Source organism: Pristiophorus japonicus, chromosome 7, assembly GCF_044704955.1.
Source record: "Pristiophorus japonicus isolate sPriJap1 chromosome 7, sPriJap1.hap1, whole genome shotgun sequence".
Taxonomy (NCBI): Eukaryota; Metazoa; Chordata; class Chondrichthyes; family Pristiophoridae; genus Pristiophorus; species Pristiophorus japonicus.
The window spans coordinates 33,070,914-33,088,903 of NC_091983.1; the positions used below are offsets into that span (position 1 = coordinate 33,070,914).

Sequence of the window (17,990 nt, forward strand, 5' to 3'; positions counted from 1 at the left end):
GAGAGAGAGAGAAAGAAAGAAAGAAAGAAAGAAAGGAGAGGGAGGCTGAACGGGCTGGGCCCGGCCAGGGCTAAGACTTCGAGCTTAGACTTACTGGATTGACAGGTAGGTGGCGTCGGGTCCGGGGGGTTGGGAGCACGGGTCGGTCAGGTCCGGAGTGGAGATCGGTGGGGGGGGGGGGGGGGGGCAGGTCAGGGGAGGAGGTCGGTCGGAGGGGAGGGGGGTTGGGAGCGGAGGTCGGGGGGAGGTCAGGCTGTTCGGGGGGGGCAGGTCGTTCGGGAGCAGAGGGTCGGTCGAGGGGGGGGGGGGGGAGAAAAAGAGTCAAGTCGGGTCGGGTCCCGGTCTGGAGGAAGCAGGAACTGGGCGTGGGAGGCAGCCTTTTCCACGCAGCCCCAGTGAGGCCATTCGGCCAGGGCTAGGGGCTGCGTGCTTCAGGCCCCTCCCACACAGTGTTTTGGGTGCCTGGAGCTACTGTAGCGCCTGTGCAGAGGTCCTGGCACTGTTTTCAGCGCAGGGACCTCGCTCCGCCCCCCACAGCTTGTGCTGCGCCGCGCCCAGCTCCAGAAGGCCTGCAGGGAGCCGGAGAATAGGTAAGGTTTTTTTAGGCACACTTTGTGGCGCGAAAAATGGGCGTCCAGGTTGGGGCTGCGCCGTTCTTGGTGCGGCCCGAAACTTGGGCCCATTACCTGGAGATCAAACATAACCTCAAGACTGAGATCAATAAATTTTTGTTAAGTAAGGTTATATGGGGATATGGAGCAAAGGCCAGTAATAGAATTGACATACAGATCAGCGATCATCTAATAGAATGGGGGAACAGACTCGAGTGGCTGAATGGCCTATTTTTTCACTGATTTAAAAAAAAAATTGATGAGTTTTTGTGCTCAGCAAAACAAGGGATGTTATCAATCTGGAATGGATCAGGTACCTAATGCTAGCATCGTGATCGTTCATTACATTCCGACATTATTACAACAGTGACTACACTTCACAAAGTACAGCATTGGATGTAAAGCATTTTGGGACGTCCGGTGCTGATGAAAGGTGCTATATAAATCCAAGTCTTTCTATTTCTTCCTCTCAAGTCAGATACCAGTAAAGTAAAACTCCATCGGCTCTACTTCAACAATGCATCTTAACCTCAACCTCAGAAAAGCACCTGCAGTTGCACCAGTGTCAACAAGTGTTATTGAAAATCAAGAAATGACAGACTTGTATCGGTCTTCACAGTAGAGGATGGGGATAAAGTACCTTAAAATTGCCAATGTCACTCCATTATTTAAGGGTAAGAGATAAACTAGGAAATGGTATGCCCATTAGTCCAACATCTATTGTCAGAAAATTACTAGAATCTGGTATGTGAGACTGAACACTTGGACAAACATCAACTAATCAGACACAGTTATCATAGATTTTTTAACGGGTATGACATGTCTAACAAACCTAATTGAATATTTTAAGGAGATAACTAACATGGCAGATAAGCGTGTATCTCTGGATGTTATTTATATGGGTTTCCAGAAGGCATGTGATAAGGTTCCACATCAATAATGAGCGCACATGGAATTGGCGGCAACCTATTAACATGGGTAGGAAATTGGTTTGGAGGTAGGAGATTGAGAGCGGGGATAATGGGTATGTACTCTAATTGGCAGGATGTGACCAGCGGTGTCCTCCAGGGATCTGTACTGGAGCATCAGATTGTCACTATATTTATCAATGACTTAGAATGAGAAATAGAGAGCTGTATATCCAGGTTTGCTGATGCCAACAAGTTAGGTGGCACAGTAAATAGTGTAGACATAAGAAATATGAGCAGGAGTAGGCTACACGGCCCCTCGAGCCTGCTCCGCCATTTAATATGATCTTGGTTGATCCAATCATGGACTCAGGTCCACTTTCCTGCCCGCTCCCCATAATCCCTTATTCCTTTATCGGTTAAGAAACTGTTTATTTCTGTCTTAAATTTATTCGATGTTCCGGCTTCCACAGCTCTCTGAGGCAGCGAATTCCACAGATTTACAACCCTTTGAGAAAAGAAATTTCTCCTCATCTCAGTTTTAAATGGGCGGCCCCTTATTCTAAGATTATGCACCCTAGTTCTAGTCTCCCCCATCAGTGGAAAGATCCTCTCTACATCCACCTTGTCAAGCCCCCTCATAATCTTATACGTTTCGATTAAGATCACCTCTCATTCTTCTGAATTCCAATGAGTAGAGGCCCCAACCTACTCAACCTTTCCTCATAAGTCAACCCCCTCATCTTTGGAATCAATCTAGTGAACCTTCTCTGAACTGCCTCCCAAGCAAGTATATCCTTTCGTAAATATGGAAACTAAAACTGTACGCAGTATTCCAGATGTGACCTCACCAATACCCTGTACAACTGTAGCAAGACTTCCCTGCTTTTATACTCCATCCCCTTTGCAATAAAGGCCAAGATTCCATTGGCCTTCCTGATCACTTGCTGTACCTGCATACTAACCTTTTGTGTTTCATGCACAAGTACGCCCAGGTCCACTGTACTGCAGCACTTTGCAATCTTTCTCCATTTAAATAATAACTTGCTCTTTGATTTTTTTCAGCCAAAGTGCATGACCTCACACTTTCCAGCATTACACTCCATCTGCCAAATTTTTGCCCACTCATTTAGCCTCTCTATGTCCTTTTGCAGATTTTTTGTGTCCTCCTCACAAATTGCTTTTCCTCGCATCTTTGTATCATCAGCAAACTTGGCTACCTTACACTCGGTCCCTTCTTCCAAGATTGTAAATAGTTGGGGTCCCAGCACAGATCCAATGAACCATTTATCCCAACTCTCTGTTTTCTGTTCGTTAGCCAATTCTCTATTCATGCTAATATATTATCCCCAACCCCGGAGCAGAAGCAGAAAGACAGGAGCAGAAAGTTGCAAAGAGACATTGATAGATTAAGTAAATGGGCAAAACTGTGGCAAATATAGAGTTCAATGTGGTGAAATGTGAAGTCATTCACTTTGGACCTAAAAAATAGATCAGAGTATTTTCTAAATGGTGACAAGCTAGGAACTGTGGATGTGCAGAAAGATTTAGTGGTCCAAGTACAGAAATCACGAAAAGCTAGTGAACAGGTACAAAAAATAATTTTAAATGGCTAACTGAATGTTGGCCTTTATCTCAAGGGGGATGGAATACAAAGGGTAGAAGTTATGTTACAGTAATAAAGATCTGATTCGACTTCATTTAAAGTACTGTGGTCAGTTTTGGGGACTGCACCTCAGGAAGGATATATTGGCCTTGGGGGAGCGGGGGAGGCAGATTCATCAGAATGATACACGGATTAAATTATGAGGACAAGTTGCATCGACTAGGCTTGTATTCTCTTGAGAAGACAAGGTTGGGTGTTTAAGATGATTAATGGAGTTGATAGGGTAAAGAGAGAGAAACTATTTCCTAAGGTGTGGGGGGGGGGGGGGGGAAAGGAGTCCAAAACAAGGGGGCGTAACCTTACAATTGGAGCTGGGCCATTTATCGGTGGTGACAGAAAGCACTTCTTATCACATAGAGTAGTGGAAATCTGGAACTCTCTCCCCCAAAAATCTGTTGAAGCTGCGGGTTAATTGAAAATTTCAAAACTGAAATTGATAGATCGAGGTAGATCAAGTTAAGATACAGATCAATCATGATCTAAATTGAATGGCAAAACTAGCTTAAGGGGCTACTCCTGTTCCTAATTTCATTTTCCACACAGACAGTAAGATTGTCTGTTTGATGTTAAGTTAGGGCAGGCTTGTGTTATGAACCCTTGTCCAGTAGGAATTGAATTGTGACTGCCCAAACTCATTTCACATTGGAAAGGCATATTACAAGTTTCAGACAGAAGAGACTTTTACCTCAGCAGTTTTGGCTGGATTTAAACACAAGTCTGAAAACTGAAGTATTAAGTCTTGTTTGTAGGAACATGCAAAAGGATTGTTTTTCCTCTCAGATCCCAATAAAGATCAAAATATTTTTTGAAAACAGTTGCAAATACTCTTTAAAGTATGTGCAATCTGAACTTTTTGGACCTTCACAAATGAAAACACATAAAACATGGTAATTCCTTTGTAATTTAAAACACAACACTCACACACATACATTAATTTACCTTCATAAACTGCTCCATTCTGTTCTTGCTCAACAGCTTTCAGGAACAATTCTTTGGCCTGCAAAATAAATATATACGCGAGTCAGCTGTTACATGTGCGAGCAAGCAGTACAATGTAACGTGGCAAGTAACAGCAGCTGTGAATTCAGACTCGGCCGCAAAGATGGTCTGCAATGTGAAGCGAAATGACAACCCAAATTTCCTTCGCATTTCACATCCAGCTCATCTGTTTCTCAAAAATCAGATATTGTGGAAATAGCTACTGTTGAAGCAGTTCATCATTAAGGCTGGTACTTGCTTCAAGCATGAGAATGGAAAGATACATTTTATGATATTTGTGAAGTGACCCATTTTAAATGCCATCTGCCTCTTCCCATGATCCCCTGCAATATTAAGTGCAAAGAGCTTGTGGTATTTTCATCTCTCAAGATTGAAACTATCTCTGCAGCTGCCTCTGCCATCATCTCCACTTGCTCCTGACCACTCCCCAGCTCCTGATTCTCGATCCTATAGTTTTTCATCCCATCTTCTGCCTGATCTCTCCAAGCTCTCATCACTTCTTTGAGATTCTCCTTCTGGTCACTTGACCCTATCCTCACTGAACTCCCAACCACTCCCAATCCCTAATCACTCGATTACCGACCTGGTCACCATGCATGCCACCATTGTTATTGGCTCTGCCAACATTATGAGTGGCTCCCTTTATTCAGGCACTGACCCTCTCCCTTTCAAAATTACCTTCCTCATACCTTCCTTAAAAAGCCCACTCTTAACTTCCTTTCCTCTCCAAGGTCTTCGATCAAGTTGTTGCTACTCAACCCTGCCCATTTCTCCCAGAGATAAAGACATATGTTATTCAAAATGTAATTAAATGCCACTATACATGAAAAGAATGAGCTAAATTGTCTTTTCTCATCCTTGATTTATCGTATGTTCTTAAGATAAGTTTTCCAGACACAAAATAATTAGACATAATATATCCCATGAAGCATTCCAAACATTACCTTTTCTTCACGAGCAAGTTCCTGTTTCCCTTTGATACTTGAAGATTTGAAAGAAAGCCCCTTGCCAGAGACTTTACCAGGTTCCATATCTGATCCATTAGAGCTTCCATTTGGATTCAGCTCAGACATCCATTGAGCTCGAAACACATTAAGTTCCTCCTTGAAAATAATAGTAACATCGCCATATAAATATTTATATGTAATTTACCCATGACATAGCTAAATCCGTACTCCCAGATTTAAAAAAAAATGATTATTTAACATTTATTGTTTGCCTTTCTCTCAATAAAATTTACCCTGTGACAACAGTTCATAGAATCATATAGCACATAAGGAGGCCAGTCGGCCCATCGTGCCTGTGACGGGTCTTTGAAAGAGCAATACAATTAGCTCCACTCCCCTGTTTCCTTGCCATAGCAATGCAATTTTTTCCTTTTCAAGTACATATCCAATATCAGTTTTCTGTTACACATGGAAAAAGGAAGTTAAAAGATTTGATCATAAATGGGGATTCAGTGAAAGTCAGACACAGTAACTGCTGTACATACTAAGTGAACCTTAGCTTGGGAAATGGATGGGTGGACTAACCACAGATGGGGACACAGAATGAGGTCACAGGAGGCATATTATCTCAAAAGCAACAAAATGAAATAATTTAGGCAGCAACAACCATTGTTTTCTGTTTATGTGTGCAAGTGGTAACGCAACAACCCAGACAAGCTGAAGGAAAACAAAAAAAAATTAAGAGACAATAAGCATCCCTTTGATTCTACTATCTTAAAAAAGTTAAAGTAACAGTTTTCACAATGCTTGTGTTAAGTAAATAATTTTCCCTCCTTGTGTCATAACGCAAGGTGAAATGACAGTGGATGCCATCTCAAGAACACAAGAAATAGGAGCAGGAGTAGGCCATTTGACCCCTCGAGCCTGCTCCGCCATTTAATAAGATCATGGTTGATCTGATCATGGACTCAGTTCCACTTCCATGCCTGTTCCCCATAACCCTTTATTCCTTCATCGCTCAAAAATCTGTCTGGGCCCAAGTTTCGGCTGGAGTTGCTCCTTTTTTTTGGAGCAACTCGCTTAGTTTGGAGTATCTTAAAAATCGTAATTCTTGGCATTTATTTTGCTTCAGTTCTAGTGAGTTAGTTTAGTTTCGTTTTAGTTCAGTTTTTTTTTCAAAAAGGGTCGTTACCAGCCACATATGCCTGCTTTGCAAGTTTAGGCAGCGAAAAGTTACTCAAAACTAACTTAGAACGGAGTAAGTATTGACTTTTGTACCCTCAGAAAAACCTTGCATAGACTTTCGAATTAGGCGCAGGTATCCAGAGATGAGGGCGGGGGGGGGGGGGGAAAACGGGGGATCGGGACGTTAAGAGGAAAATTAGGGGATTTTCCAATGCATTAAACACTTCACTTTTACCAATAAAGAGCCATCATCAATAATAAATGATAAATAAATCAATAACTCAACCAATCAAAAATTTAAAATTTTTTTTAAAAATCAATAAATAAAAAATGTTAAGTTTCTACTCACCGACTGCAGCAACTATCCGTTCGGGAGCACCGGGAGCCCTCCAACAGCCTGCCGAAGAGCTGGTCGGGCTGGACCCGCTGCCAAGGAGGTGTTCGGGTGGGGCCCGCTGCCAAGGAGGTGTTCGGGCGGGGCCTGCCGCCGAAGAGGTGCTGGTTGGGCGGGCCCCGCTGCCAAAAAGGTGCCCGTCGGGCTGGTCCCACCACCGAGGAGATGTTCGGGCGGGGCCCGCCACCGAGGAGGAGTTTGGGTGGGCCCCGCCACCGAAATGCTGCTGGTCGGGCAGGCCCCGCCGCCGAGGAGGTAAGGGCAGTGGCGACGGGGCGAGGCAAGGGACGGTGAGGCAGGCAGGCCACTCGGCCTGGGATAGGAGCGGCGAACATTGCAACGTCCCTTCGGCCAGGGATAGGGTCGCCTGGAGACAGGACACGCTGGGAGGGCCAGGAGCTACTGCGCACGCGCGCAGCTGCCAGCACTCTTTTTGGCGCAGGGCTGTAGCTCCGCCCCCAGCTGCTTGTGCTGAGCTGCGTCGACTGCTAAACAGGCCTGCGGAACACCGAGAATTGCAAGGTAAGTTTTAGGCGCGCTTTTAATTCTACAAAATAGGCGAGTCTCTCAGAGGTGCGTCGTTCTGCGGGACAGCCGAAGCTTGGGCTCATACTCTCTGCATCCATCTTGTCCGTCTCGCTCATTATCTTATATGTTTCGATAAGATCACCTCTCGTTCTTCTGAACTCCAATGAATATAGACTCAACCTATTCACTTATCTTCATAAGTCAACCTCCTCATCTCCGGTATGAACCTAGTGAACCTTCTCTGAGCAGTCTCCAATGCAAGTATATCCATTCTTAAATACGGAGACCAAAACTGCAGGCAGTACTCCAGGTGTGGCCTCACCAATACCCTGTATAGTTGTAGCAGGACTTCTCTGCTTTTATACTCTATCCCGCTTGCAATAAAGGCCAACAATCCATTTGCCTTCCTGATTACTTGCTGTACCTGCATACTAACTTTGTGTTTCATGCACAAGGACCCCCAGGTCCCTCTTTACTGAAGCACTTTACAATTTTTCTCTATTTAAATTATAATCTGCTTTTCTATTTTTTCTGCTAAAGTGGATAACCTCATATTTTCCTGCATTATACTCCATCTGCCAAATTTTTGCCCACTCACTTAGCCTGTCTTTATCTCTTTGCAGATTTTTTTGTGTCTTTCTCACAATTTGCTTTCTCACCCATCTTTGTGTCATCAGAAAACTTGGTTACATTACATTCGGTCCCTTCATCCAAGTCATTAATATAGATTGCATATAGTTGAGGCCCTAGCATCGATCCCTGCGGCACCCCTCTAGTTACTGTTTGCCAACCGGAAAATGACCCGTTTATCCCGACACTCTGTTTTCTGTTAGTTAGCTAATCCTCAATCCATGCTAATATATTACCCTCAACCCCGTGAACTTTTATCTTGTGCCGTAACCTTTTATGTAGCACCTTATCGAATGCCTTCTGGAAATCCAAATACAGCACATCCACTGGTTCCCCCTTATCCATCCTACTCGTTACATCCTCGAAGAACTCCAGCAAATTTGTCAAACATGATTTCCCTTTCATAAAACCATGCTGACTCAGCTTGATTGAATTATGCTGCTCCAAATGGACTCCAGCATTTTCCAAACGACAGATGTTAGGCTAACCGGTCTACAGTTTCCTGCTTTCTGTCTGCCTCTTTTTTTTTTAAAAACAGGGGCGTTACATTTGCTGTTTTCCAATCCGTTGGGATCTCCCCAGATCCAGGAAATTTTGGCAGATTACAACCAATGCATCCACTACCTCTGCAGCCACTTCTTTAAGGACCCTAGGATGCAAGCCATCAGGTCCAAGGGACTTGTCGGCTTTTAGTCCCATTATTTTACCGAATACTAGTGATTAGTGATAGTGATTGTATTAAGTTCCTCCCTCCCTATTGCCCCTTGATATCCCCTATTGGGATGTTTTTAGTGTCTTCTATCGTGAAGACCAATACAAAATATTTGTTCAAAGTCTCTGCCATTTCCCTGTTTCCCATTATTAATTCCCCAGTCTCATCCCCTCGGGGTCCAATATTTATTTTAGCCACTCTTTTCCTTTTTATGGCAGAGCAGGCTCGAGGGGCCGAATGGCCTACTCCTGCTTCTATTTCATATGTTCTCATTTCAAAAGTACTTCATTGACTGTAAAACGCTTTGGGGCTTTTACGGTTGAAAAAGGCATGGTAAATTGATTATTTTCAGTAATACTTCAATATTTGCTTTGTCTTCAACAATTATTAGCTACGAACCATAAATTAAGTACGTGTGACATGCATTTCACTGAAACCTCATAAGTACCCTTTACTCCTGCAGGTGATGCTACGACAGCAATTGTCAATGTTAACGGTATTACTATGTGTGAGACATGATAGGTGTTATTTTATAATGAGAGTATATTACCGAGGTTGGACAATCTGGCCACTGATTCACAGATCGGTCAAAATATTCTCTGAAAATATTTATTCGATCAATGACTGAAATTTCTAATGTCCAAAATAAGGGTTTAAATAAAATGTAAAAATTCAAAAAGGGAGAATTGAGGGGAGCAGAGGAGGTAAACTGATGAAGGTGCGAGGCCACCTGGCCTCTTGGCATCCATCCTTGCCGAGCCGGTGAGGGAAGTGGCGAAGGGTGAAGATTGAGTTATTGAGCGGAGAAATGGGACGATATAAGGGTTGAGTGGGTAGTTCAAAAGGGGAGAGGTGGGGCTAGTGTTTTGAATGATAGGGTGGTAGATCGGTCAGATGATAAATGGGTAAGGAATGTGATGAGAGTGAGGGATGGGTGACGCACGAGTGACCGAGAGGGGATACAACAGAAACCTGCAATTATGTAGTACCTTTAACAGAAAAATATTCTAAGATACTTCACAGAAGTGTATTCAGACATAAATCAGGATGACACACAAATCATTTAGGGCCATATTATCAGTTTCTCTTCTCATCTTATAATCCATCTCATCCTGTCTGATTGCCTCTTTAATCCCTCCTATTAAACCTTTTCCACCTCACCCATTACATCTTTTCATTCCATCTCTTTTCGAATCATTCCCCATCTCACTCCATTCCTCCGCATCCTTCCTCTCATTCCATGTCACTGTCTCTTTCTCTCTTGCCCTCTCTCTGCCCATATTCCTCTAATTCATTTGCTCTTCACTTGCCTTTCTCTCATTATCTCTTCCTTCCTCTCATTACATCTCCCTCCCTTTCACTTTCTTTCTCCCATTCCTTCTGTCCTTGCTACCCTTATTCAGCTTTCCCTTTGTCTCCCTCTCTCACACATACCCTGCCATGCATTCTATACCACTCAGGTATTATTCGGTATGTGATATTCATATCATGTTTGGAAGATGTCACAAACTTGGTCTCTGAAATTATTGTTCTTAAACACAGAACACGACAGTTCCCACTGGAGTTTGTTGAGATGCTGAGTGCCAACATGTCTTTTTGCCTTATGGCTTGCCAACCGTCCAGGAATGTCCTGGAGTCTCCAGGAATTAAATAAGAAATAGAAGCAGAAGTAGGCCACCTGGCCCCTTGAGCCTGCTCCGCCATTTAATAAGATAATGGCTGATTAATCTTCTGCATACTATTGTGAACAAACCAAGAGAAAAATCAGAGGAGCATTAAAACATTTTTTTTTCCATTTTCTTTGAAAACTTTTGTTTATTATTTATAAAAAATATTGCAGATGGGAAAAAGGCTTTTTGACTGGGTGGGGTGCTTGGAGGTGGAATGTCATGTGAGGAAATCTCCATTAACATGTCCACTCAGAGTTGACAACTCTATTTTGCCTCTTTCAGGTGTATTACTTCTTAATCAGCATCTGTACCTTGTAGGCCAACAGTCGAAGAATTCTCAGGATCTGCTGGGCCTCGTGATGCTCTGCTATTTAATTGAAAAACTATCACCCCGATTTTGCCTTGGGTGTGAGGTTCAGGCAATTTTAACTCTCAGGTCCCTTTTGCATTTGATTGATGAGCTGCCTTCTGGATTGCATGCAATTTCTGGCATGACTCCACAGACCTACTTGAAGTGGGGATGCACCTCAAAGTTAGGTTGCATCCCTCGCTTGGATTTTTCATTGTACAGCTGGAAGACTTTTTGCTAAGAGTCAAAGGGCTGCCCTCCCCACTTTTCAGATGGAGGTGCTAGTGCAGGAAGTGAGCGCAAGAAGGAAGAAACTGTTGCCCATAGGCTACATGAGCATTTCCATAGCCTGAAAGGGTCAGTCAGTATCAATGACCTTATAAGAGCAACAGGGGCAAGTACTTGACAATACCTGAAATACCTCCCCCCACCACTCTCAACATTTCCCTCCCCTACATCACATCCTTCAGCATACAATCACAAGGGCACACTGCCACATCTTTTTCATTCCAAACAAACACATCTCTTCCTTTTCTCTCTTCACACCACATACCAATACCATTCCCTTCTGACATAATACCACTTGCACAACCAACTCCTCCCACCATTCCATCCTCACCATGTTCCACAAACTTCCCTTCACACCACCCCATCCTTAATCAATCAATCATGCATCTTCCCTAACTCTTAACCTATCTACTATATGCATCAGCCCTACACATCTCCACTTAACTTTTCAACAGACATTCACTAACTCTCACCCTGTCTTTCTGCAAGACAAGGTATAATAACAGGGAGAGGATCAAGACGGAAGTAGGAGTCGCCAGCATAATCGCCCTCACCCAAGGAGTGCAAGAAGTCCTAGAGTTCACTGGCCTAGTCAGAAGCACGAATAGCGGAGGGGAGGCTGATGACTTAACTCAGCAGGGTGTCTTTATATTAGTTAAAACTCTTCATTCGGCTCAGAAAATATGCACCAAGCTTCACAACTTCAATCAGTATTTTCAAGACAATCACCTTCAAATGTCCAGCTTCTATCTGCCATCCTAACACTTGTCCCTTTTCTAATTCTTCTAGGTCTTTCTTAGCAGCAAGAGGCTCCTGCAAAGCAAGACAATCCTGCTGAGGATGCATTGTAATACACTCCATCCCTCCCAGGCACCAACTCAATCATTGGCACGCTGCATGGGTTAAATTGCATGAAATGAAACACCTTGCACCAATGAGCAATAGGTACCAGTGGCAGGAACAGCCCAGTAAACAGCCCGCCGGAGGGAAATGTCCTCTTCCCAGTTCTGCTGAGCAGAACAGTTAAGGATTTCAGGGGCTCGCAACAAAAAGAAAACTTCTGGCTTCACTCAAGGTAGCTCTATGAGGTATTGGAAGGCCTATTCCTCAGATAGATCCGAGAAAGTGACTCTTGGCCTGTACACCCCTTGTGCTGGGTATGGCTTCCAACAATCAGCGTCCTCCCATCCCCCACCACAGCTGCTGTCTTCAGAGAGCCCCAAATGCTGCGGACTGATGAGGCTGCTGCTGCTCCTCCTCCTCCAAGTGTTACTCTATCTAAATGAAAATAGGCCCCATGATGAGCAAAAAAGCTTACTGAGGGTGATGAGGCAAAAGAAAATTGGAAAAGAAGCTATATGGAAGCTGGACACACTGTGATTTCAAGTTAGAATCGCATTGGGGTCCTAACAACATCATAGGTCTCCATTTTAAATATTGAATAGTATTACATAATATTTATACCACAGAAACAGGCCATTGACCCAACTTGTCTACGTTAGTGTTTATGTTCCACACGACCCTCCACCCACCCTACTTCATCAATATATCATTCTATTCTTTTCTTCATGTGTTTATCGAGCTTCCTCTTAAATGCACTATGCTATCACCTCAACTACTCCTTGCGCTAGCGAGTTTCATATTCTAACCACTCTCTGGGTAAAGAAGTTTCTCCTGAATTCTCTAGTGACTTCATTAGTGATTATCTTACATTTATGGCCTCTAATTCTGTTCTCCCCCGCAAGTGGAAACATCTTTTCAACATCGACTTTATCAAACCCTTTGATAATCTTAAAGACTTCCATCACATCACCCCTCAGTCTTCTCTTTTCTCAAAAAATGACCCCCCAGCCTGTTCAATCTCTCCTGTAAGGTATAACCTCTCAGTTCTGTATCATTCCAGTAATTCATTTTTGCACTTTCTCCAGTGTCACTACATCCTTTTTATAATATGGAGACCAGAACTGTTCACAGTCCTCCAAGTGTGGTCTAACCAAAATTCTTTGCAAGTTTAACATAACTTCCCTGCTTTTCAGTTCTATCCCTCTAGAAATGAACCCCAGCGCTTTGGTTACTTTAAAAAAAATGGTCTTATTAACCTGCGTCGCTACTTTTAGTGATTTATATATCTGTACCTCCAGACCCCTTAACTCCTCTACTCCATTTAGACACTTATTTTTCAAGGAGTATGTGGCCTTCGTATTCTCATCAAAATTTACCACCTCACACTTATCTTTATTGAAGTTCATTTGCCAATTATACGCTCATTTTACAAGTTTATTAATTAATGTTTTCCTATATTTTGTCGCAGTCCTCCTCTGTATTAACTACAATCCACAATTTAATGTCATCTGCAAATTTTGATATTGTACTTCCGATTCAGAGTCCAAATTGTTTATGTAAATGGTGAACAACAGTGATCCCAGCAGATCACCACTTCCTACCTTTTGCCAGTCTGAGCAACTACCTTTAATCCTTCCTGTTTTCTGTTTTGTAGCCAGCTTACTATCTATCCATACTGTTACTTGTCCTCTGACTCCACATGTTTGACCTTAGCCATGAGTCTACTAAACAGTACCTCAATGAAGGCCTTTTGGAAATCCAATATATTACATCTACTGCATTACCCTGATCAACCCTTTCCATTACTTCTTCAAAGAATTCAATAAGGTTGGTCGAGCATGAACTTACCTATTGAAATCCATGCTGACTACTCTTTGCTATATTTTCAGTTTCCAGATGTTTTTCTATTTCATTTTTGAGTAAGGATTCCATTATCTTTCCGAGTGAGTTTGTGGACAACTGTCGCTAAATTATTCAACCACAGGAGAAATACATTAGCTCACAAAATGTAATTTGGCTGCCCTCTGGATGACTCACTGACATTCTACATGTATGTAGAAATTGAGCAAAAAATGTTGACGCCTGGCACAACAATTTTGACATGCCTCGTGTCAGAATATTTACCAAGATCATATTCTCTCATTCCCCCTCACAACATCAAGCAGCACCTCTACTCCAGGTAACACCTATAGCTTCTTTTCTATTGCAGACATCAGTAGCAGTGAAGGTTTGTACTCGTCATTGTAACAGCAGTGGTGCTCCCTTTTACTTCTTTGTTAGATTTTGGACTGCTTGATTGTCTAAAAGTTGAGTGTATGTAGCAGTTCCCTGCTGGATATGGTATATGTTTAGGGTAAAATGAGATGAATTACTCCACAAACAAACACAGATAAAATAGTTTATCTCAGACAAACTATGATCTATGAATGTTTGTTTTTAAATAATTTGTCAATTTAGATGAATTGAATGCCTCGAATTTGACTAATTATGTCAGCTTTGTTCATTTGGTAGCATTTTCACCTGAATCAGGTGGTCATGAGTTCACATCTCACTCCAGAAATTGACCACATAATGCAGGTTGATACTTCAGTGCAGTACTCCGGGAGTGCTGCATGATTAGAATTGATAGCTTTCAGCTGTGACATTAAACCATTCTGCTTGCTCAGAGGGACATAAAGGATCGCATTGCACATTTTTTTTTGAAGGTCAGGGAGTTCTCCTGATGTCCTGGTCTATATATATCCCATAACCACCACCACCACTAAAAATAAATTAACTGGTCATTCACCTCCATTTGTGGGATCTTTCTGCGCACTAATTGGGTGTTGCGTTTCTTGACATAACAGTGACGGCACTTCAAAAGTAATTCATTAGCTGTGACTCACTGGCTGGTGCAACCTGAGATTATGAAAGGTTCTATATAAATCCAAGTTATTTTTTTCTTTTACAGTTATAGAAACATAGAAAATAGGTGCAGGAGTAGGCCATTCGGCCCTTCGAGCCTGCACCGCCATTCAATAAGATCATGGCTAATCATTCCTTCAGTACCCCTTTCCTGCTTTCTCTCCATACCCCTTGATCCCCTTAATCGTAAGGGCAATATCTAACTCCCTCTTGAATATATCCAATGAACTGGCATCAACAACACTCTGCGGCAGGGAATTCCACAGGTCAACAACTCTGAGTGAAGAAGTTTCTCCACATCTCAGTCCTAAATGGCCTATCCCTTATTCTAAGACTACATCTCCTGGTTCTAGACTTCCCCAACATCGAGAACATTCTTCCCGCATCTAACCTGTCCAGTCCTGTCCCGTCCCGTCAGAATCTTATATGTTTCTATGAGATCCCCTCTCATCCTTCTAAACTCCAGTGAATAAAGGCCCAGTTGATCCAGTCTCTCCTCATATGACAGCCCAGCCATCCCTGGAATCAGTCTGGTGAACCTTAGCTGCACTCCCTCAATAGCAAGAATGTCCTTCCTCAGACTAGGAGACCAAAACTGAACACATTATTCCTGGTGGGGCCTCACTAAGGCCCTGCACAACTGCAGGAAGACCTCTCTGCTCCTATATTCAAATCCCCTAGCTATGAAGGCCAACATACCATTTGCCTTCTTCGCCGCCTGCTGTACCTGCGTGCCCACTTTCAGTGACTGATGAACCATGACACCCAGGTCTCGTTACACCTCCCCTTTTTCTAGTCTGCCGCCATTCAGATAATATTCTGCCTTCGTGTTTTTGCCCCCAAAATGGATAACCTCACATTTATCCACATTATACTGCATCTGCCATGTATTTGCCCACTCACCTAATCTGTCCAAGTCACCCTGCAGCCTCTTAGCGTCCACCTCACAGCTCACACCGCCACCCAGTTTAGTGTCATCTGCAAACTTGGAGATATTACACTCTATTCTTTCATCCAAATCGTTAATGTATATTGTAAAGAGCTGGGGTCCCAGCACTGAGCCCTGCGGCACCCCACTAGTAACTGCCTGCCATTCTGAAAAGGACCAGTTTATCCCGACTCTCTGCTTCCTGTCTGCCAACCAGCTCTCCATCCACGTCAGTACATTACCCCCAATACCATGCGCCTTGCTCTTGTACACCAACCTCTTGTGCGGGACCCTGTCAAAGCCTTTTGAAAGTCCAAATACACCACATCCACTGGTTCTCCCTTGTCCACTCTACTATCCTCAAAAAATTCCAGAAGATTCGTCAAGCATGATTTCCCTTTCATAAATCCATGCTGACTCGGTCCGATCCTGTCACTGCTTTCCAAATGGGCTGCGATTTCATTCTTAATGATTGATTCCAACAATTTCCCCACTACTGATGTCAGGCTAACCGGTCTATAATTACCCTCTTTCTCTCTCCCTCCTTTTTAAAAAAGTGGCGTTACATTAGCTACCCTCCAGTCTATAGGAACTGATCCAGAGTCAATAGATTGTTGGAAAATGATGACCAATGCATCCACTATTTCTAGGGCCACTTCCTTAAGTACTCTGGGATGCAGACTATCAGGACCCGGGGATTTATCGACCTTTAATCCCATCAATTTCCCTAACACAATTTCCTGCCTAATAAGGATATCTTTCAGTTCCTCATTCTCACTGGACCCACTGTCCCCTACTACATTCGGAAGGTTATTTATATCTTCCTTTGTGAAGACAGAACCGAAGTATTGGTTCAATTGGTCTGCCATTTCTTTGTTCCCCATTAAATTTCACCTGAATCCGACTGCAAGGGACCTACGTTTGTCTTTACTAATCTTCTCTTCACATATTTATAGAAGCTTTTGCAGTCAGTTTTTATGTTCCCTGCAAGCTTCCTCTCGTACTCTATTTTTCCCTTCTTAATTAAACCTTTAGTCCTCCTCTGTTGAATTCTAAATTTTTCCCAGTCCTCAGGTTTGTTGCTTTTTCTAGCCAATTTATATGCCTCTTCCTTGGTTTTAACACGATCCTTAATTTCCCTTGTTAACCATGGTTGAGCCACCTTCCCAGTTTTATTTTATTATCCAGACAGGGATGTACAATTGCTGAAGTTCATCCATGTGATCTTTAAATGTTTGCCACTGCTTATCCACCGTCAACACTTTAAGTATCCTCTGCCAGTCTATTCTAGCCAATTCACACTTCATACCGTCGAAGTTACCTTCCCTTAAGTTCAGGACCCTAGTTTCTGAATTAACTTTGTCACTCTCCATCTTAATAAATAATTCGACCATATTATGGTCACTTTTCCCCAAAGGGCCTCACACAACAAGATTGCTAATTAGTCCCTTCTCATTACACATCACTCAGTCTAGGATGGCCAGCTCCCTGGTTGGTTCCTCGACATATTGGTCTAGAAAACCATCCCTAATACACTCCAGGAAATCCTCCTCCACCGCATTGCTACCAGTTAGGTTAGCCCAATCTATATGTAGATTAAAGTCGCCCATGATTACTGCTGTACCCTTATTGCACACATCCCTTATTTCTTGTTTGATGCTGTCCCCAACCTCACTACTACTATTTGGTGGTCTATACACAACTCCCAATAGCATTTTCTGCCCTTTGGAATTCCGCAGCTCCACACATACCGATTCCACATCATCCAGGCTAATGTCCTTCCTTACAATTGCATTGATTTCCTCCTTAACCAGCAACGCCATCCCACCTCCTTTTCCTTTCTGTCTATCCTTCCTAAATGCTGAATACCCCTGGATGTTGAGTTCCCAGCCTTGGTCACCCTGGAGCCATGTCTCCGTGATGCCAATCACATTGTATCCGTTAACTGCTATCTGTGCAGTTCATTCATCCACCTTATTCCGAATACTCCTCGCATTGAGGCACAGAGCCTTCAGGCTTGTCTTTTTAACACACTTTGCCCCTTTTGAATCTTGCTGTAATGTGGCCCTTTTTGCTTTGGGTTTCTCTGCCCTCCACTTTTACTATTCTCCTTTCTATCTTTTGCTTCTTTCCCCATTCTATTACCCTCTGTCTCCCTGCATAGGTTCCCATCCCCCTGCCATATTAGTTTAACTCCTCCCCAACAGCACTAGCAAACACTTCCCCTAGGACATTGGTTCCGATCCTGCCCAGGTGCAGACCGTCCGGTTTGTACTGGTCCCACCTCCCCCAGAACCGGTTCCAATGTCCCAGGAATTTGAATCCCTCCCTTCTGCACCATTTCTCAAGCCACGTATTCATCTGAGCTATCCTGCGATTCCTACTCTGACTAGCACGTGGCACTGGTCGCAATCCTGAGATTACTACT

General features: G+C 43.3%; 1 protein-coding gene across 3 annotated transcripts in view; it reads right to left on the reverse strand.

The window, feature by feature from the left end:
- Nucleotides 1-17,990, reverse strand: part of fbxo9 (F-box protein 9) — a 148,365-nt gene that overhangs the window by 90,476 nt on the left and 39,899 nt on the right. For all 3 annotated transcript variants that reach the window (XM_070884904.1, XM_070884903.1, XM_070884905.1), the window contains exons 3-4: nucleotides 5,129-5,287; nucleotides 4,125-4,182 (exon numbers count right to left, since the gene is read on the reverse strand). In XM_070884904.1, the coding sequence (XP_070741005.1) occupies nucleotides 4,125-4,182; nucleotides 5,129-5,287 (217 nt within the window). The remainder of the gene's footprint in view (nucleotides 1-4,124; nucleotides 4,183-5,128; nucleotides 5,288-17,990) is intronic.